Source organism: Chrysochloris asiatica, unplaced genomic scaffold, assembly GCF_000296735.1.
Source record: "Chrysochloris asiatica unplaced genomic scaffold, ChrAsi1.0 scaffold00100, whole genome shotgun sequence".
NCBI classification, from domain to species: domain Eukaryota; kingdom Metazoa; phylum Chordata; class Mammalia; order Afrosoricida; family Chrysochloridae; genus Chrysochloris; species Chrysochloris asiatica.
Genome location: NW_006408618.1, coordinates 810,596 through 833,134, shown reverse-complemented (window position 1 = coordinate 833,134; position 22,539 = coordinate 810,596). Strand labels below are relative to the sequence as shown.

Here is a 22,539-nt window from a genome sequence, read left to right as displayed (position 1 = left end):
TTGTTTCGTTCTGCTGTGCATGGGGTCACTATGAGTCGGTTCCGACTCGATGGCACCTGACAACAACAATGTCACTATTATTTCTCAGCAAAGCCTCCATCTAATTGTATATACTTGTGAAGGTGGTGTCTCCATCCCCTAACCCTTCCCTGAAGAATCCTGCACTCTTCAGCATGTCAAAACAGTACTTTTAGCATTCTCTAGGGACTCAAATGGCGTCCTGGTATAGCTTTTTAGGAAAAGCACTGGACTGATAACTGAAAGGTCAGTGGTTCAAACCTACCAACTACTCTTTGGAAACCCTATACACGGTCCTTATGAGTCAGAACTGACTTGACTGCAATTAGCAACAACAACAATATACTCAAATGGTGTTCCTTTCAAATGTTCTTTGAGATTGGGGAACAAAAAGAAGTCTGAAGAGGCAAGATCATGGTTGTAGGTCAATGAGGTAAGGTTTCCGAATGATGTTCTTATAGGACAAGCCTTGTTACCACTGAAGAAGGAGTAAGTACATTGTTGTGATAAAAAATATTCCTCAGCACAACTTTCCTGGCCTTTTTCTAACCAATGCTGTTTTCACTTTTCTTAAAATTAAAAAAAAAAAATAAGTCCAGTGATTTCCTGTGTCCTTTGAAAGAGTCTGTCAAGAATACCCTTTGGAAATCCCAACAAACAGTGACCATAGCCTGAGTTGGCCTCTCTACCCAGAATTTTACTGGCCACCAGAAACCCCAACTTTGATTGTACATTTGTCTTTTTTTAAAGGCATGCCAACAACACTAAGGTAAGTGTGTTACTGAGGTAACTTGTCTCTAGCACATTCTGTTTGGAATAAACCAGCTCTGTATGAGCTGGAACCCTAGCAATGATATTTTATGACATACTCTGATATACTGTTGTCATAGTCTTTGCGTGACATCAAGTTGATTTTGATTCATAATGACTCCATTGAATGGAGCAAGAGCTGCCCAGTAGGGTTTCATAGGCTGCGATTATTAAGGAAGTACTGATGTGGAGCTGTGAGATAAAGCGCTGGACCGCAAGGTCAGTTTAAAGCACAAGGTCGGTGGTTCAGACTCACCAGCTGCTTCTTGGAAACTCTATACAGGGTTGTTATGAGTCTGAACCCACTCAATGGCATTTAAAAACAATCACTGAGTCTTTTCCCCAGGGAGCTGCTGGTAGGTTCTAACAACCTACCTTTTGATTAACAGCTAAGTGTTTGACCATTACACTATCAGGGCTTCCTTTAAAAAAAAAAAAAGTATATATGTATGGAATAAGATGAAATCCTGGAGTAGTTTGATTAGAACCATCTTTCATTTGTCTTACAAAAAATGTCAGAGTGCAGAACAAAAGGTTTTCACAATTTGTGGATGAAACAAGCTCACACCTGGAATGGTGAATTCCTGACTTACTGCTGTTTCACTGCTCATGGCTCCCCTATGAGGACTTGTGATTAAACATAGAAACCAAACCAAACCATCCCGTTGTTGTCGGGTTGGTCTGACTCACAGCAAGCCTGTAGGACAGAGCAGAATGGTCCCATTGGATTTCCAAGGCTGTAATCTTTACAGAAGCAGATTGCCACATCTTTGGCTCACAGAGCTACTGGCTTCAAACCGCTGACCTTTTGGTTAACAGCAAAGTGCTTACCCACATACACTCTAGACCCTTAGAAAAGACAGCATTGGTATCCACATGTAATAAGACTGTTAGAAGGTATTTAGTTACACTAACATATTTCCCGTGTTACACAAGCAGGATGGGGAGAAAACAGGAGGAGGGGGTTTGAGTCATACTGGGCTTACTCAAGCACTATGGAATCTGCCCTAAAGACATAAGTATGGAAGCAGAAGTACAGTGATATGAAGTGATTTCTCTGATTTTCAGTGATGATTCAAGGAGCTCTGGTAGCGTAGTGGTTACGAGTTGTGCTACTAACCTCAAGGTCAGCAGTTCGAAACTGCCAGCTGTTCCGCGGGCGAAAGATGAGGCTTTCTGCTCCCATAAAGATTTATAGCCTCGGAAACCCTATGCAGGGTCACTATGAATCGGAACCAACTCCACGGCACACCACCACCACCAGTGATGATTCAGATCTCTGTGTGAATGATATACCTACTGCTAATCTCTTTGTTACTTCCTAAATTGCTGTATGTTTCATCTTTATCTTATTTAATCTTCCTCACAAGGTAACCCAGGTTTGTCAAAACTTCTGAACCCTTCAGCGGTAATTTAATTCAAGAGAATCCATTTCATGAAAAGCAAATGCTTTAAGATGGTCCTAACTTAAAGCTCTTTGAAACATTCAAACCTAATGTATATAAAAGAGGTGTATTTTTTTTTTTTCCTACTTCTAAAATATATTTCAGAAGACCAGTAGAAATGAAATTCTTGGGCTCTAATTCATTTAAGAAGGCTAACTTTCTTAGTCTGGTTGCTCAAATTAAATTTGGAAGCTACGTAGGAATTTTCTCACATTTTGATCACTGGAAGGGCAATTAATCAAGCTCTTGTTTGAGGCAACTCTTTAATCAGAATTCTGTGGAGGGAAAGTCAGAGAACTGTATATTCTGAATATTCAACAGCGTATATAATTGGAAACAGCAACCATAGGAGAAGAAAAGTAGATTCCAGTGGGCTGATATCTTATAACCTTTGGTCAAGCGGTACTTGGCAAATTTCAACAGATTTAGTTAACCAGAGATAAAACCAAGGAGCCGAATGCCACTAAAACAAAATAAAAGTATTAAAACAGAATCAATGATAACCAGTGGGCCACAATGCTCTATCTAGCAGCATGGACCGACCAGAGGCAATTTGTTAAGAGACCAGAGTCGTTATTTCATAGTAGTTCCTTGAAATCAAAACTTTAAAGATTCTGTAGGTCAGGCTATAGCACAGCTTCAGAGAGCCAGCCAAAATAGCTGAGGGAAACTAGGAAGGCCACATGTGGAACTAATTACTCATGTAGAGGCCATGACAAAGAACATTTCTCCAGACTTTTCATGGGGGCTTCACTTTCAGGAAGTTGCTATAATTACTGTTCAAGTCTAGAGCAGCCTGCAAGCCGCTGACAGATCCAACAGACAAGGAGGAGGAGGGAAAGAGGGGGGAAAAAAATGAACTTATCTGCCCTTTTTGACGAGTGAAATACCAGAAAATAAAGTATCACAGGAAGGCTCAAAAAAGGTTTCCAAATGAGCCCTAACTTCCAGTGTTCAACTTGTGTTTACGGTTTTATCTGACTTCTATCTTCCAATTACTTTTCGAGCCTGGGTCGGACAGCAAATTTGTACTTCTATACTAACTCACTTTCAGTTGGCCACAGCAGAACTGTACATCTTGACTCTTTTTTTTTTTTTTTCTTTTTCTTTTTTTACAGCTTTTCCATACTGAGGCCCACTTCCTGCCCAGTTGAAAAAAATCTGGCCTGAAGATGAAATGACTGCTTAACATTACACTAAAACATCTGGTACCATTTTATGCACAGACCCATGTCTGAGAGCAGGCGATTCTAGCGGTCTCTCCTGCGGCACAGCGCATACCCAAACCTCCCCAGGGTGACATCATCCCATATATGGACTCTCCAGCCCAGCCCTCCCCCTTTTCCTGGTCCTAAATTCATTGCCAGTTCCCCAGTCTGCAGCAAATGTGCCACGTCAAGACTGGAAATCACAGTCCTTGAGTGTGTCTCAGTCAGTGCAGCAGAGTTCAGGGGGGAAAGGCGACTGCAGCCCCCGATGCAGGAAGAGAGACTTTTCCCAAAGACCAGGAGAGGATTTTAAGTAAATAGATGGAAACTTCTGGAGATCCTGCTCCGTCGCCCCAGTGTTCAGACTACCTGTTCAGGACAATGCTGTTGTACAGTAGTCTGCACATTGGTTAGACTGGGCAAGGGAGAGCAACGCCATGGACTGCTGGGGACAAAATGTGCTGTTTCTGAGGAGAAGATCGTTGTGTGCTCTGTTTTTTCGAATCTCATATCCAGTATTTTTCTTCACAGGTTTTGCACACTAGGGACCAAGAAACCCTCGTGGACACTTCAGAGAAAGGATTGCTCAAGGGAAGACCTGCGGGTAAGGCCTTCTTGACTACAGACCTAGGTGTGTATCCCAATGTTTTGCATTAAGATGTGACAAAAGCAAAGGTATATATGTGCTGAATAGTGATGTCTTCAGTCTTACAAGACCAACAGATGTGTCATACATAGTGATTTACGCTCTGCTACTTGGTTTCTGAATATTTAACGTTCAAAATATTTTCTCTAAAGTAAAAGTTTTCCCACTTCAGAATGAAATATGATAAAGGAAAAAATCACTACAGGCATTTAAGAATAATTTAACAAGGATAGTTTTGAAGTGGTAATTCAGAGACTGAAAAACTTACTTGAACGATGGCTATATGTATAACTTTTAATACCCCAAGGTTGAACCCATTTTGTACCAAAGGAAAGAAATACTTGCTATTTTTAAAATACTGTATGACTAACGCTTTCCTGAAATTTTACTTTTATTAGATATATACCATTAATAATAGTATTTATCAATAAAAGGCAATCTTGCCAAATTTTTTCCCAACTGGACAATGCAAATGGAGCTTACCCAAAGAAGAGAGACAACTCAGACTTTATTGAGTCAGCAACTGAGTAAATTAGGGAGCACAAATCTCTTGCTTTCTATATTACAATATATGTCACTGAAATACAATAAAAATAAAATACAAGAATGGCTAATAAGCTGGTTGGTAAACTGAGCCTATATTCTGCAGTCTTTCTATGTCTCTGGGCATTTAAAATGGTAAGTTACTTTGTCTAGAATCCCACTGATAAAAAAGGAATTTGTAAACGAAGGCAGAAGTTTTCTTTGGTCAGTTTCCAGCAGTCCAAGAGGTAAAAGAGGGTGGGAGAGAGGGAGGAAGGTGGGAGGGAGGAAAGCCCTCAAGCTGAATGAAATCCCAATAGAATAAATAATAAAGTCTGGTCTGCAATATGATCTGTGCTGAACTTTGGTGGTGAGTCCCTAAAAGAAAGTTTTGGAAAAATGTTTTCACCTTGCCTCTAAATTCCCTCAACCCCCATTTACCTCTACCCCTAAACAACTTGATATAATGAGAACATCTTGTATTCCATAGATATTTTTGGTGAAAAATTAATACAATGTCTTTTGTCTTTAAGCTCCTTAGGGCTATGGTGCTCCCTTAAGAAATTCTATAAATTAAAAATTTTACCACAATTAAAAAATCATCCTAAATTCTCTTTTCCAAACATTTTATTACCAAAATTTCTCCAAGCTCTCTCATCAAAAAATTTTATTTAAAAAAAATTACCCTTCTGGTTATCCCAAAACTGGTGTAAAGAGCATATAACTTTTCTCATCAATTATTTTTAAGTAAAATGTAGAAAACCAGGAGAAATGTCGCTATCGTCTCAACATTAATAATACAATAAAGTTATCCTTTTTTTAAATTGTGATTTGGCGACTTCTCTATTAATTATTCAAAAAAGGAAAAGTGATGCTTTAAAAGTATATATAATTTCTTATATAGAGAAAAACTTATAAAAAAACTATTAGGTAATTTAAGGGAGATTATTTTTTCAAGAAATTTTATTTTCACTAATTGATAAAGTTACTAAAGAAGAAAGATAGCTATATTTGCTGGCGTAGTGATGTTTAAGCCTTTTCAAATTTTCTGTGTTTAATCTTTGGAAATGATTGAATTTTATAATTTGTTTCCAATTAATGAATTCATTTTAATTTCTTTATTTAAAGTAAATGACCTTTTCGCTTCAAATAAACTAACCCCTAGTGGTCCCTCACCTATTTTTCCCCCTCAGGATTGCTGTTAGTCTGGAGAAAGAAAGATTACGAGGGTGTTCTGGGCATAGGCACAGGACTACAAATATAAGAATTACTTTGTAAAATGGTAGCTAAGGAATCACCGCACATTCTCGATGGAACATAGTCCTCAAATACCAATCCATTTCTGATGCAACAAGTGCAAATATATTGTACTTATTTATGAATGGCATTACCTAAAGTACAGACCCAAAGTAAAAGCCCACTCAATAAACCTCTGCGGAATGAAGTCAGGGTATTCATTTATGTGTGGGTGCATATGCCAACATTTATGCACACACAATTAAAAATACCCTTATCTATTCCCAGGTAATTAGAATTATGTTTAATTTTCTGTTGATGTTACTTCATAAGGAGCTATACAAATATTTTAGGGAGCATGGAATCTATACCAGAGGGAACTAACCAACAGTGACCATCTTCAATTAAAACTACCTTTGGATGTGATGGTAAGTGTGTATATTAAGATTAAACATAGTACACTGTCATAAAAGAAAGTTGTTTGTCGGTCCTGTCCTGATCACACTTCATAGAAATTTAGCAGTTATGTTTTGTTTTAGTACATGGATTATTACAAAGTCAGACTACGGACTGGGTTAGGAGGAGAAGTATTTTTCTGCCATCTTAGAGAAAGAAAATCCATAGCTTTAGCTTCAACACAATCATGTCTCAACCGGAAGAGAAACTATCAAACAGCTACTCACATTATCATGCCTTTAAACTTTTTTTAAACCATAGATCACATAATCAAATAAAGTTTGCTTACAATAGGACAAAATTTCACACTGATCACTTTCCTGCAATTAGTCAAATAGGTTTAATGTCCTTCCTGCTTGGCATTCAGGCTACTGGCCCAGATAATGTATTTATATTTTTTAAAAGACCAAAATATACTGTCTACCACCACCATTTGTCTACAGACCACCCAAGTATTTCACTCTGTGGGAAGGAATTTAGGCACAAATGTCTAATAAAATAACTTTTTCCCATGCTTTTGGTTGAAATTTTAAACTGCTATAGAATATAAAAAAACAGTACTACTTGATATCTAGAAATATGTAGGAATTGAGTTATCTATTAACATCCATCCTCACTAAAGAGAAGCTAAGCTTTAAGTTAGTCTTTCGAAACATTCCACTTTCCTTTTCGCTGAAGAGAAAAGCCCAGCTATTAAAATCATTTTCAAGTTATAACTAAGAGACAGACCCTCACCCGGCTTAAAATAACAAAAAGGTCAAGGCTTTACTTAAGAGGAGACAGGAAATTCCTGAATTAAGATGGAAAATGTTTAATTCACATTCTATTTTACACTAGTATCCTTCCAAAATGAGGGAGCTATAAGTTTTCACCCAGTTTTCTAAGGTCTCTTATTAAAAACATTTATTAGTTTTAGTAAATAGGGATAATAAGGTAAGTTAAGAAAAATAATTAAATTTTGACTTTATGTTTTCTGACTTCAATCATGACAGCTTATTTCCTGGAGAAGCTTTCATTTAATTTTGCTGTAGAGTACTTAGAAATAATTATTTTCTTGAATTCTCTTTTCTTTAAGAAATAAAAGACAAAGGAAGACGAAGAAGAAGAGACAGGGTGTGCTAACCACATTAATAGTTACATGGCATGAGATAATGGAAATAACTACTTCATATTTTATCTAATATTTGAAGAGTTAATAAATTGATATTTACCTTAAAGTTTGAGAAATAGAGAGGAAAATGGTTAATTCTTTCAATTTTTCACAAGGTTAGGTACAGGTTGAATGTAATTATGAAATGTATATATATGTTACATACTTACTGCAGTTATGTTTTAAAAATCTACCAGAAATATAAACTATCTAAAAGCCTTATGAGTAGAGCAAGTTTTTTCCCCCTTGGAAAACAGAAATGGACTTTCAGGCACAACGTTTTTGGGTATCTTGGCTTAATAAAACTGTTTCATATTAAGGGAAAACATATGGACTCACAAAGATTTCTTTTTATTTTTTCAGGTTGCATGCATCATTCCTTTAATTGAGGGAGTTAACTGGATCAAATGATTTATGGGCGAGAGAGGGAAAACTATATAGGATTATAATAACATTTCGCTTCTCTCAATATCCTCTTTGTGGGTGAATCAATCTATAGTAACAGCAACAATAGCCACATAGTATTTTAAGGTGCTTTTGGGTTTTTTCATTTTTTGCCTCCTCTGGGCTTGCAGTTATTTAAAGAGCAACCAAGTTTTCTGGTGTTTTTGATTCTGTCAAGGAAAAAAAAAAGTTGGTCTTTTATGAACTTATGGCCAAAAGAGAACCAAACATTCTTAAAGTTAAATAAATGAAGAGAAAATTGCACTGATCAGTTTTTTTTGTTAAAATTGTACTAAATCTAACCACCATATAGAAGTTCACAATTATAGAAAATCATCATTTGCTGTCTTTAAGAACTATTTTGCTCTCCATAAGGCTTCTATTTGCTATTTATTTTAGAACTTTACAATTAAAAGTGAATAAGAAGCTATTTCTTTAAAAGCTTGTTGAAAGATTTACTAAGTATATAATCCTTATATAATATTAAAAAAAAAAAAGACATTCCATTTATTGGAATTTTGACTCTCTGGATATTTTGTTTTTTAAAGGGCAAGGTAATTTGTTAAATACCTCTATAAATGTGAATTGATAATTTATATTGAAATAGTCATTAGAATTAATCCTTATTTACCAGAATTAAATTTTACATCTGTATATTTAACACTATTAATTCTTCTTCATAAGATCATGAGGACATTTTCTAAAGGATTTGGTTTTAATTTTTTGATATGAAATGAAACTTTCTTTTCTGTGTTTAAGGTACTACTTTGCAGCTGTATTCACCTAACAATCTCCAAAACACATTCTGAGCATCCCTATGTGGGTAACCTTCCAGTTTATACCTTCATGATTCATGGCTTAGACCTGTAGCTAAGTTAGAGATACATAAATTAAAGCCACAACTGCTTTTTTATTTGGTTTTCACATTCATACTTAGAAACTTAGCATTAAAAGGAAAATGAGAACACTTAAATGATTTCTTGTTGTACAATACTGGTAAAAATACATCCCTGGGCAAAACCTCCCTATGAAAACATCTGATACTGAAGTCAGCTGGGTGTGTTACCAAATGTATTAGGCTCATTAATTATTATGAAAATGCTTCCATTTCCACATAAATAACAAGTTTATTTTTCAAAGACAAGGTTATGGAACTTATCTTCTACAAGAAACATGTATAAACACAGTCTTTATCTTTAACTTCAGTATTAAAATATGCAGAACTTACGTGAAGAGGAAAAACATCTGGTTCAATTACTCTGAACTCTGACTTGCTGTGGGCCAGTAATAATATGAATTGGATTTAAGAATAAACCTTGTTTTTAATCGGTTTCCTCTCCCCACCTGAAATGTCAATGTGAGTTTTCTGTTTTGACAGTGATCCATGTTAGCACCTTTGAAACAAATGTATAAGCGTACTTTCTGAATAAAGCCAAAAGTCTAACTTGTTTTTAGTTCTATAATGTTTTAATGTTTAATTCTACTGTGTGTTTTTCTCCCTTTCCCCTTATTCTCCAAAATCACCAAATCTGGAAAACAGACTGATTGTATCTGCCCATGAGCAAAGGAAACCTGAAGGAACCAAGGGCCTGGCTGGACGGAGTTGTCATGTGTCTGCCTGTCTACACTTGCTGTGCAGAACATCCGCTCACCTGTACAGCAGGCACAGACAGGCAGTCACATGACAACCCAGCCTGAATGACAACCAGCCATTGAAAGAGAGCAGCCCTCACACCATAGCATCTATACCAAGAGCTACAACCAAAATGAGGGGGTCTGGGGCCTGGGCATTTAATCTGTTGGTTTAATACTTAACGTATCTGTGTTGTTATTATTATTTTATCATTTATTTTGATTCAAATATTGAAACCCACCAAGTAAAGTGAGTAGTGCCTTTGAAATATAATAAAACCCATTTCTGAAAATGTTCCTGTGCTTTCTATAGTTCTCTTTTCCTAAGTGTTGTCAGTAGTCTCTAGCCTTGACCTTTGTTGTATACAACTTTGCGGCACCCCATATCAATATAACAAAAATCAATCAAGCAATATATCTCTAATCTGATGCTTGAGAAAAAAAAAAAAAAAAAAAAAGCTAAGTTTAGTTTTCTTCTCCATGACTTTTTCTTCAAAATATGAAAACAAAAAGGGGGAAAGGAACATATTCCAGAGAACCATTTATTTTGATTCAATAAACTGCCAGACTGGGTAAAATATAATGAAAAGAGTATTTCCAACATACTTAGAAAATATATGAAAATAATTGCTTATACCTTTTTGATATGTAGAAAGGAGAAAGCGAAACACTGGTATTTGAAATGTCATTATACACACAGGTTTAATACTATCTAATTGTTGTATTAAAAAGGAGTTTACTAGAGTTCTAGGGGTGGAGTTGGCCAGGCAATACATTCACTTGGGATACATGGTCCCATTGTAAACTTTCAAACTCTTGACATTCACTTGGGAATACAAGGTCCCATTGACTAAAAACTTTCAAACTCTTGATATTGTCAGGCAATTCAATATTTCCAGAAAGAATAAAAAGAGAGAGGAATGAATATACAGTAAATATTCTATCCCATATTCTGAGAAAATCCCCAAACTGTAAATTATTTACTGTGACAGAGGATGGGATGATCAAGCCTCATATTTGTATATGAATATGTCAAATACTTAGGGTAAAAAAATGGGGAGATAGGTAAAAGTAGAAATTTGTCAGCTCTGATTTGATTGTTTTAAAATATTTTAATTTAAATATCAAAAATTAATTTTTTAAATCTTTTTTGTAAAGGTTATATGTAACACAAAACTACCCCAAATTGTCTATTTTTAAATTTTTAATAATTGAACATTTCAAGTATGTATTTCAGACTAAAGCAAACTATTTTCATACAGAGATTTCATTTTTTTAAATGAAAGATTTAGTCTTAAGGCTAAGAACCTTATGAGGTTCAAAAATTCTAAGACTGTGTGATGTTTTAACCAAAGCAAATATTACATTTTCTTCAAAAATTATCACAGTGATGGAGGAAACTATGAAGTAAAAATATGATTAAATGTCTTGCATTTAACTCTCTGGATTTATCGAAAGATGTCAGCTGATAAAATACACTTCTAAAAAACACTATGTACCATGTAGGTTTTTACCCAAATGAGAGTTCCATGGCTAAAATATAAGCTACTAGATAATACTTTACAAAATGCAAAATATAAACCGGAAGACAATGTAAAAATGCCTTGCAGAATATTTACATAGTACAATCCAATTTAAAAGGGTCTATATAGTCTGCTACAAACACTGCCTACAGGAGTCGACATATGGAATCATTCTATTGGAGCTGGCAATGCAGTCCCAGGACAGTGTTGATAACGCTCAGGATGACACAATGGCCAAGTCAGAGCAGGAAGGAGACTGCTCCATCCACCAAACTCCAAAGGAAAAACTAGGAAGGCAGCCGAGCTGGACTCCATGACTCACTTCAGGACAAAGTTTCAAACAATTTCCTCTTAAAACCTGAGGTTAACATCTTAGTTTTAAAGGTTTTTCTTCACTTTCAAAAACAGCTAGGAAATTATTTTTTTTTAAAACCATTTAATGAAGCACATGTTAAAACTTTACACTTCGGAGGGAGACTTATGTGGAGTGTAATGTTTTTCCAGCATAAAATTTGGACTAGGGCAAACTATATAGTGGAGTGGATTTAGAGCTACTAGCATTTTAATACATTAAAAATAGCATTTCTTGTTATGGTTTATTCTGAATAAGATCATACTGTCTCCCCAAATTATAAATCTTTGGATAATATCAAAAGGTGAAAATGTCTGTGTGAAATAATCCTATATTTAAAAGCATAGCATACAATAGTTTACGTGTATAGAAAACCACGCAGTTAAGATCATGAAGAGTTTTAAACAACATAAACAGATTAAAGTTCAATATTCATTGGGGGTTTTTTTTTATTAAAAAAAAAAACAACAAAAAACAAAAAACCTAAGTTTTGACTAAGTTCAACAGCTCAACCAGGAATATGAACAGTGTGAACAGTGTCCAGAGAGTCGACCCTTTGACTTTCTCCATCAAAGGGAGGATACTGAATTAGCAAGAAATACGTGGGACCTTGAAAGTCTAAGTGAAATGGAGCGAGCGCTGAAGATTTCTATAACTTCTTAGTCTCAAAACGTTGGCCAACCAGGGATACAGCTGTCATTTTGTTTCCTCTTACCAAAGTAACATTTGTCATCTGTTACAGCTACACAATAAAAACAATTCTAAGTAAATATCCCTATAAGGGAATTATATAATCTCCTTATCAAGTTATCCAAACACTTCAACCCACAAAAATGAAGCCTGTAATTTCCTAAGAGTCTAAAGAATGTCCTTATTTCAAAGCAGATTTTGGATTTTCTTCAGTAGTATAAAAAACAAAACAAAAACAACAAACACACTGCACCCAGGGCTGACGAGTCGATTCTGACTCACAGCGAACTCACAGGACAGAGGAGACCTTCCCCATAGGGTTTACAAGGCTGTTCATATTTACAGACTTGATGGTCACATCTTTCTTCTATGGATCGACTAGTGGGTTTGGACCACCCACCTTTAAGTTCTGATAGCGTAGTGGGTACGAGTTGGGCTGCTAACCTCAAGGTCGCAGTTTGAAACTACCATTGGTTCTGCAGGAGAAAGATGAGGCTTTCTGCTCCTGTAAAGTTTTACAGCCTCGAAAACACTGCACAGGGTCATTAGGAGTTGGAACTGACTCCACGGCACATAACCACCACCTTTGAGTTAATAGTTGAGCACTCTATCCACCGTGCCACCAGGGCTCCCTCAATAGTGTATGGTTAGTACATTTCCATTGGAAATACTTCTCTTTACATTACCCAATATTCTTGTATATCTCATTCTGATTTTAACCTCTGTGCCCAACTATAAAGAATAAATATAGACTATGAGGACTCCTAGTGATGCTGTGGGATAAAACACTGAACTACAAGGTCAGCTTGAACCATAAGGTCGGCAGCTCAAGCTTGCCAGCTACTCCTTGGAAACCCTATCAGGGTCGCTATGAGTTGGAACTGATTTGACTAACTTAGCAACAACAAAATGTGCTATTATTATGCATAAATTAGTAGTCCCCCCTTTTTTCAGAAATGATTGACATATTTCTCATCAATTTTAAGAAAAAGGGTTTTTTTCTCCTTGAGTCAAAGTATCCTATTCTTCTAAAATTCATATTTCAGACACTTTAAAGAAAAGTCATCACTTTTGTTCAAGCCTCATTTAGAAGTATTAAAATAAAATGATCTAAAATCAAAATCCTTTTGAAATGATAACTTCCATTTTATCTCCACACTTTGAGTTTTTCTAAAGTCCTCCCAAGAACTGTGTAAAATGTATTTACAATGTGTGGGGGCAAACACTCCAAAAACCAGCAACAACAAACCAGCCATCGAGTGGGCTCTGTCAGGATTTTCTGGCTGTAGTCTTTACCAAAGCAGATTGCCAGACCTTTCTTCTGAAGCATCACTAAGAGAGTTCACACCTTGAGGTTAGTCGTCATGTGTAAACAGTGTGCACCAAACAGCATTGTGAAATGAATTTTCTGCTTAAATAATCTTCAATCTAGGAAGTCAAATTTATGAAGAAAAAGAAAGAACAAGAAGAAGAAAGAAGAAAGAAGAAGAAAAAGGAAGGAAGAGGAAGAAGGAAGAAGAAGAAATCCTTTACCCTTCAAATTAAGAGAAATGTTAAGGCATTCTATCTCTAATGGTAATCTCTCTAACTTAATAATTTTGTTTAGGTACTGGAGACACCAGGGCGTGATGAATTGTTCATTTTTCACTTAATCAATACTTATTTAGTGCCTCCTTTCAGGGTTATGTCCAGTGGTGATAGAACAGGGAGCAAGATGATGGCTCCTGGTGTGAAGAGGCTTACAGTTTAACAGGAACTTAGACCCTCATATAAGACTTAGAAAGTGGGTTCTTATGTCAATTTTCACCCTCTAAAGAAAATCTCTTTTAAATTCATCAATTATTATCAACTTTCTCAAATCACTCAAACCCAAACTACCACTGTATCTTACCTAGACCACAAAAATAGCTTTCAAAGGCTCCCCAGTCCACTTTTGCTCTCCTCCAATTCATCCTTCATAAGACAACCAAAGAGATCTTTTAAAATTCAATTCTAATCCTGTGATTCTCTAGCTTAAAAACTTCAAGGGCTTCTCAACATTCTTAAGATAAAGATCAAAACATTTAATGTCTTCAGAGGCCATTTCCCTTTCTCCTCACTAAGTCACAATGGCCTTAGTTTCAGTCCTTAAAATCATCAGGTTCAATCCTGCCTTGGACATTCACACAGCTTCTTGGACCATGCAATTTAAAGCCTCCCACTACCCCCATGACCATCATCCCAGGCACTAAATCAAACATCTAGCTGGTTTTATTTTCTTCATAACCTGCATTTAGCATCTGATAGGTTCTCCTGTTTGTTCTTACATTTTCTCCACTAGAAAATCTCTTCCATGAGGGCACATATCAGGAATTCATTGCGGGCTACATTACCCTTAGTGGCTAGGCTAGAACATGGTACATAGCAAGGCACTCAGTAAATATTTGATGAGAAATGTTTAAGTATTTAATAGCATGACACTAACACTTGACAGTTGCCTAACTTATTCATTCTCTTTGAATTTCAAAGTTTTTCTCTAGAAATGGAGAATGTAAATAAGTACCAATTTAGCTCAGTGTCTGGTGGACTATAAATAATGGATGTGAACCATTATGATAATGACAACCATCCTGGTCATGGCCATCTTGGTCAAAATCATTCAGATTGAAAGCTGACCATCATGATGAGTTGAAGCAGGTGTAATAAATAGGGAAAATGCTATTTATAACCACAGTTACTATTAATGTGGGGGCATCTTGTTAAATCCAAGGCCATTTGGTTTGCTTGAACATTTTGGTCAGTTTGGAAATGCAAAGACGAGCCTGCAGTGGGGGTTGGGCCAGATACTGGGGAGAGTTGAGCTGTTTGGATAACAGACTGAGAAGTACCTTGAGTTTGAAACAATCCAGACAAACAGCACTGAGGAGAAGATACAGAGAGAAACCAACGTGCTATTATTGGGCTGAGCCAGTACAGGGGTAAATCTTCCAGGGATCCCCAAGTAGGGCGCCCACTGTCTAAAATCGCTATGTACAGTGGTACCGAACATTCAATTTGAATTTGCTTGACTTGTTGTAGTGCTTCTCCAAAGTCCTTAGTAAAGTACTACAAATAGCCTTGTATTACTATTTTGGTGAGAAATCAAAGGTGCTAAGAGTACTATGCATTCAGGATTACAAGGGCATGTGTGTGTACACAGGAGGCTGCACATTCCAGTCTAGTCTCACCTAACAAACAGCTACCCCTTGACCACACAGCACAGGCATGTGTACATATGCAGCATGCCCTAGGAAGGATAAACCCAAGATGGGGTTCATTCAGTCTCTAGCTATGCTGTCATGGCATCTGTATAAGAAATTCCAGAGTTTGGAATACCATAACAATATAGAAAAATGGTCAAGTTTGGGAAAATCCTCTTGATGTTAAGTTATAAATACATTTTGAAAAATGGTCTATTTTTTGTGTGTGTTACAGGAACCTCCTAATCGTGGAGGACAGCATTAAGCCAGATTAATGAATTATATCTATCATATCACCACTGTTAATATAAAGACTACTTGAGGATAATATGTGGAATTAGCATTACCTGGGACACAGGCGGAAACTTTTTATTATGCTCACCTATCAGTAGCATTACAAATAACACAATCGTTATATAATGCACTGGTTCAACAAGTTCTGTCACAGATGGTGGTAGGAGGTTCATGAACCTGCCCCAAATCCAAGGGTAATGTAAATAGGTCCAATAAAGATAGGGAAAAAGTAGGGGAAACTCTGGGGACTTATTTATACAATTCTACCTTAAAATTACTATGTTGTTGTTGTTGTTAAGTGTCACTGAGTCGGTTCCAATGCATAGGAATCCTGTATAGGATTTTCAAGAAGCGACAGGTGACCTTGAACTGCCAACCTTGTGGCTCAAACTGACTTTGCAGACCAGCACATTAGCCAGCAGCACCACACCACAACTCCTAAAATAACTATACAGGGTTGTAATCCTATTGTCTCTGGCAGTTTGGAAAGGAAACCACACAGCTTGATATCATCACTCTAACTCTTGGTTGAAGTATGGGAGAATCATAGGCTGAGTCATGAGATCTGAGGGGTTGTTGTTTTGGTTGTGGTGTGTGTGTGTGTGTGTGTGTGTGTGAATTCTACCATTCATGGCTGAAAAACTGCATATCTCAAATATTCTCTAACTATATTCTATATATATATCAAATATTCTATATCTCACAACACAAAGTAACCAAAATTAGAAAAGTAGAATACAAGTCAGTCTAAGAATGGCACTATAATGGGATGGCGTGGTTACTTGTAATAGTAAGAATAAATACATTGGTAGAGCAACTATACATTTGCAACTTCTTAGACTCCTACAAAGTGCTCCTGGAGGTAATTTGGTCAGTAATGACCCCATTTGATAAATAAAAAGATTGATGCTCAGAGAAATGAAAGTGCCTTGTTTAAGCATTGGCAGTTAGTCACAGCATATCCACATCCTTCAGCACAAGGGTGGGGGACCTTTTTTTCTGCCAAAATTTAAAACATTATTTGTGAACCATACATAATCATAAAATTAAAAATTAGCCTGCTATACATGGTCAAACATTTAATTAACTCACCTCTAATAAGATGACTGGAACTGCAGTTGCCGTGGCAAGGCCAGGCCAAATGATTTTGAGGGTATTATATGGCCCACAGGACAGATGTTCCCCACTGCTGCATCTAGTACCTCACCCTTTCCAAAGCAGTAAGCAGTCACTATAACTGCACACCTTTATCTTCTATTTGTTGTAATCAAGCGCTTGCGAGAGAGTTTTAACAATGGCTTTGTAAAAAGTTATCCTGAGTCTACACTGGAAAGAGTAGATGATCAAGCTCATCAATTCTCAAGACTTCTTCCTTCCATACAGGGAACATCCGGTACCTTCCAATGGGCTTATTTTAGTACTCACAGAGCCAGGTGAGAGATATTCTAAAATCATACCTCCAACAGCAGTAGCTACACCTGGGGACAGAGTAGCTCTAAGAGTCTTTAGAACCACTGACAACAACACCTGGGGACAGGTTAATGCTGAGATGTGTAGAAATCATCATTACTGTGGGACCAGGTTGGGTTGGACAGGTAGGTTCTTACCTACCTTTGTAGTTTTTTGAGAAAAAAATTTCCTCCAAGGAAATAGGCTCTGGTGTCAGTCAGCCTGGGTCTGAACTTCGGCTTTGCTACCAAGTAGTTATATAGCCTTGACAAGTTACTTTTACCTTCATGAATACTAAATGTTTTGCAAAAAGGAAATTTAGTCCTATAGACATGGCTTATGTTCCTCATCCGAAAAACGGGGATCAAAATATTTGTCCTTAGGGTTGTAGTGGATTAAGGGACTTATTTAATATATGTAAAACCTTAGCGATTACTGTTATGTTTCTTTTGTAAAAATCTTTTGTTTTCTTTGTTGTTGTTGTTGTTATGTGCCATGGAGTCGGTTCCGACTCATAGAGACCCTGTACAGGGTTTCCGAGGCTGTAAATCTTTACAGTAGCAGAAAGCCTCATCTTTCTCCCACGAAACAGCTGGTAGTTTCGAACTGCTGACCTTGCGGTTTGCAGTCCGATTCGTAACCACTACACTACCAGAGCTCTTTAGAACACACAAATATCTTCTGGTTCATTGGAAGCAAAATATGTCTAAGAGAAAACCTCACAGGACAACTGAACACCAAATGAGACAATTCCAGCATTCTTGAAGCTGTGGTTTTTAAACACTAGAGTTTCCCACAGAATGGCAGAGACATCTAGTAGCCAGCACAAGAAAGAAATCTTTGCTAACCATCACATTCTTTCAACAACCAATTCCACTTCTGATTGTTAGTGAAGTATATGACAAAGATGTTTAAACATAAATTTTTGAGTAGATGTTTTCTTTAGCTGTTTCTATAGTATCCCCGTATTGTAGAGAATTTAATGGTAATCAAGCAATCATCCAATATTTATTAAGCACGCTAACTGTGAACAAACCACTTGGGAAATGAACATGTAACTTTTCCTTCAAGAACTGACACAGGAACCTTGTAAGTCTGTCTAAAGCTAGCAAGTCAAGATAGAAAGGACGTTATCACCAAATAAAGTTAAAGCAATCTCACCTGTTAAGGAGTTTTGCTAGCAGAAAGTAAAGCTTATCTAATGTTTGTATGCTACATTATAAAGCTCCAAAAATTTCGGGAGTCAGACTCCAAAACATAGTTTAATTTCCATGCATGCCCTTTCAAATTTAGCAGTATCACTTTTATAGCACTTTAGTGACTCTATGAGACTGAAAAGACATTTTTTAAAAAATTTTTTATAGCTATCATATTTAAAAGAGTAGCAAGTCATGGAACCAAAATTATTAACACCTAACATGAACCAAAATGTGATGATTACCATAAAATCAAGCTTTTACATAGAAATCAAATTCTCAAAAAAAAAAAAAAAAATAAATCACATAAACAATTATTTGGGGGCCTTGCCTGAAGAACAGTTATTTGGGAAATTTCAAACGCCTGTCATTTGAGACAATAACCATTTCAAAATACTTTATTAACTCTGTATTATTGTTATTCATTTCATGGTTAAAAGGTTTTATTACCTTGGTCCTTTTCAATACATTATTTAGTGAACATTTCTTTCATCATACCAGCTTCCACCACTGACCCCTAACTCTATTTCTTCAGGGAATCAAATATGATGACTATATCAAAGAAATAATCAGGAAAAGAAATGTGAAGAGAATATTGCAAAATTAAAAATCTATGAGGGAAAAACAGTGTTTCTTCAAATGAATATTTCAAGCTAAATCATACTGATAGAAAACCATTAGTCACAGTTTTTTATATAACAATATTACCAAATTAATTTAAAATCAGAAAAGACTTTAGCAAGAAAACTTGTCACCATGAATTACCTCATCGTCTTTATACCAGGACAAGCTCTCAGCAGTAAGGACGAACCAGTATCCTTTTGAGCCTCCTTTCATGATGCCAATATTGCTGATGGTCAGCCAGCCCTTGCGGATCACCTACAAAAAAGCACAATCAGCAGAGACTTTGAGTTTAACCTAAGTGTTTTTTCACACAAGTCTTGGACTAACTGAAGTTAAAAACAAAACACAAATTTCAATGAGAACAGCACTGTTTTCCCCCAAACTCAACCTCTACTATTCAATATAATTTAATCTTCCAAAAATGCAGAAGACCAGAGGGCAGTCTCTCCCTCAAAACCATGGACTTAAATGGATGGTGGAAGCTGAGTTACTAAAACAGACAGGAATGAAATGAGGCAAATGAGTAGGCTTATGCCAGGCCTATTTATGGCATTGCTGCTACAATTAAAACATACTTATGTAGTTCACTGAATGAACAATGGCTTTCCATGGCCACTGCTACTTCACTCTTCCAGACTACTACCCCAATTGTTTGTCTGGTTTGCATCTCACTAGGATTTCTACCAGAGACTGGCTTGTGGTTGTAGCTACCTTGTATAGGGTTTCCAAGGAGTGGCTAGTGAATTTTGAACAGCCAACCTTATGATGCAAACAGATCTTGCTGTCCAGAGCTTTATCCCACAGTGCCACACCAGAACTCCACAGAGACTGACTAGCAAAAAAAAGAAGAAACTCAAACCAACCAATTAGCTTCTTGTTAACAGTTCTAACTAAGGCTGAATAAGGGTAAAAACTGAAACGATACACTAATATGAAAAGTTTGGAATATTTTAATGACCCTGATTTATTCATCTATATCTGGTTGTTATTTTCTATGTTACAGAACATGTAACATCTTCCTTAAACCTTTAAACAGCTTTTAAATTTTCAAACACAACTTGGATTAGAGATTTGACAGAAATTATTTATACATGGTTATGTGAAATTAAAATGTATTATTTTCTCACAGTGTTTAGAAAATTAAATTGCATTCCACATGGTATAATTTACTTTCCCTATGCCAGATTATTTTTGCTGTCATAAAATCAGAAATTAAATACTTTACAGACTTGTATTAGTGTTCTAAACATAAAAAATGAATCCATACCTAAATCATTCAGTATCCTAGAGATCATGAAATATTTTTAAATTACTTAATGAATAATGAAGGTTAAGTCCGAAAGCAAGATAAAAATACCATAATAATCAGATATCAATTTCACACTACTACTACACTTTTGAATTATGGTGTTGGAGGAGAATACTGAAAGTGCCATGGGCTGCCAGAAGAACCAACAGAGCTGTGTTGGAACAACTGCAGCCAGAGTTTTCCTTGGAGACCAGGATGACCAAACTTCGTCTCTCATACTTTGGACATATTGTCAGGAGGGACCAGTCGTTGGAGAAGGATATCATGTTTGGTAAGGTGGAGGGTCAGAGAAAAAGAGGAAGACCCCCAGCGAGATGGACTGGCAAAGTGGCAGCATCAATGGGCTCAAACATGGCAAAAATTTATGAGGCTGTCCCAGGATCGGGCAGTATTTCATTCTGTTGTGCATGGGGTCGCTATGAGTCAGTAAATGGACTCAATGACACCTAACAACAACACCAACTAAGTTTTTTAAGGAGCTCTGGTAGTGTAGTGGTTGCAAGTCAGGTTTCTAAACTCAAGGTCAGCAATTGGAAACTACCAGCCATTCAGCAGGACACAGATGAGGCTTTCTGTTCCCGTCAAGATTTACAGCCTCAGAAGCCAACTCCATGGCACACCACCACCACTGAGAGTCTTAGTTGAAAGAAAATGTTGAATAAACCAAGGTTGCCATTATAGAATTTTTGAGTCTGTCTCCACACTTGTAGTCCCTGACACATGCAATTTCCTGTGTCTATACCTGCCTGCTTTTCTTTTCAATGCTCTGCAGCTTTTATAGAACCTAGATAGCATTCCTGAGGTGGCGCTGCAAGACAATGCACTGGACTGCACGGTCAGTTTGGACTGCAAGGTCAGTTTGAACTGCAAGGTAGGTGGTTCAAACCCACCATCCACTTATCAGAAACCCTATACAGGGTCACTATGAGTTGAAAATTACTCAACAATACTTAACAACAACAGACAGCACCCCACTTAGACACAGACTAAGGAAATTCTACCCATTGTTGAAATTCTACCCATTGTTCAAAATGAACCCTCCTCTTATCATAACTTTTTCCTTTTGTTGTTGTTTTAGATGTCATTGATTTGCTCAGATTCATAGTGACTCTATGTACAACAGAACAAAACACTGCCATCATTACAATTGTTGTTTCTCTTGAGGCCACTGTTGCTGCCACAGTGCTAATCCATCTCATTGGGGGTCTTTTTCTCTTTCACTGAACCACCATTTTACGAAGCAAGATGTCCTTCTCAAAGGACTGGTTCACCCTGATAAGATGTCTGAAGTACAGAGACAAAGTCTCCCCATTCTGACTTTAAGGAACATGCTGGCTGTACTTCTTCCAACACAGATTTGTCCTTCTGGCAGTCCATGGTACTTTCAATATTCTTCTGTAACATCATTATTTCTGTAATATGCATCTATAACACGCATCAATTCTTCTAGGGTCTTCCTAATGCATTGTTTCAATTTTCACATGCAAATGAGGCAACTGAAATACTATGGCCTGGGTCAGGCACATATTAGTCCTCAAACTGATACCTTTGCTCTTGAACACTTTTAAGTAGTTTTGGGAGCAGATTTGCCTAATACGTCATTTGATTTCTTGACTGCAGCTTCCATGAGAGTTGATTGTATATTAAAGCAAAATGAAGTCTTTGACAACTTCAATGTTTTCTCCATGCATCATGGTATTATTTATTTGTCCAGAGGTGAGGATTTTTGTTTCTTTACATTGAGGTACAACCCATACTGAAGACTAGAGTCTTTGATCTTTATCAGTAAATATTTTTAAGTCCTCTTTGCTTTTAGCAAGCAAGGCTGCATCATCTGCATATCACAAGCTATTAATAAGTCATCTTCCATCCTGATTCCATGTTCTTCTTCATATAATCCAGTTTCTCAGATTATTTATTCAACATACACACTGAACAAGTATGGTGAAAGAATGCAACCCTGGCAAAAACCTTTCCAAATTAAAAATCATTCAGTATTCCCCTTGTTCTGTTGGAACAACTGCCTCTTAGTCTGTGTTTAAGTTTCTCAGAAGCACAATCAAGTGTTCTGGAATACCCATTATTTGTAATCCATGGCTTGTTATGATCCATGCAGTCAAAAGCCTTTGCATAGTCAATAAAACACAAGTAAACATCTTTCTGGTATTCTCTGCTTTCAGATGAGATTCATCTGATACCCTCAATGATATCGCTAATTTCATATCCTCTTTTGAGTCTGGCTTGACTTTCTGGAAATTCCCTGTCAATGTACTGTTACAGCCATTTTTGAATTATCTTCAGCAACATTTTACTGTGA

The 22,539-nt window shown here is 36.6% G+C and overlaps 1 protein-coding gene across 4 annotated transcripts in view; it reads right to left on the bottom strand.

Annotated features, from left to right (window-relative positions):
• Nucleotides 1-22,539, bottom strand: part of DNM3 (dynamin 3) — a 1,007,215-nt gene that overhangs the window by 407,619 nt on the left and 577,057 nt on the right. For all 4 annotated transcript variants that reach the window (XM_006867044.1, XM_006867045.1, XM_006867047.1 and 1 more), the window contains one exon: nucleotides 19,055-19,168. In XM_006867044.1, the coding sequence (XP_006867106.1) occupies nucleotides 19,055-19,168 (114 nt within the window). The remainder of the gene's footprint in view (nucleotides 1-19,054; nucleotides 19,169-22,539) is intronic.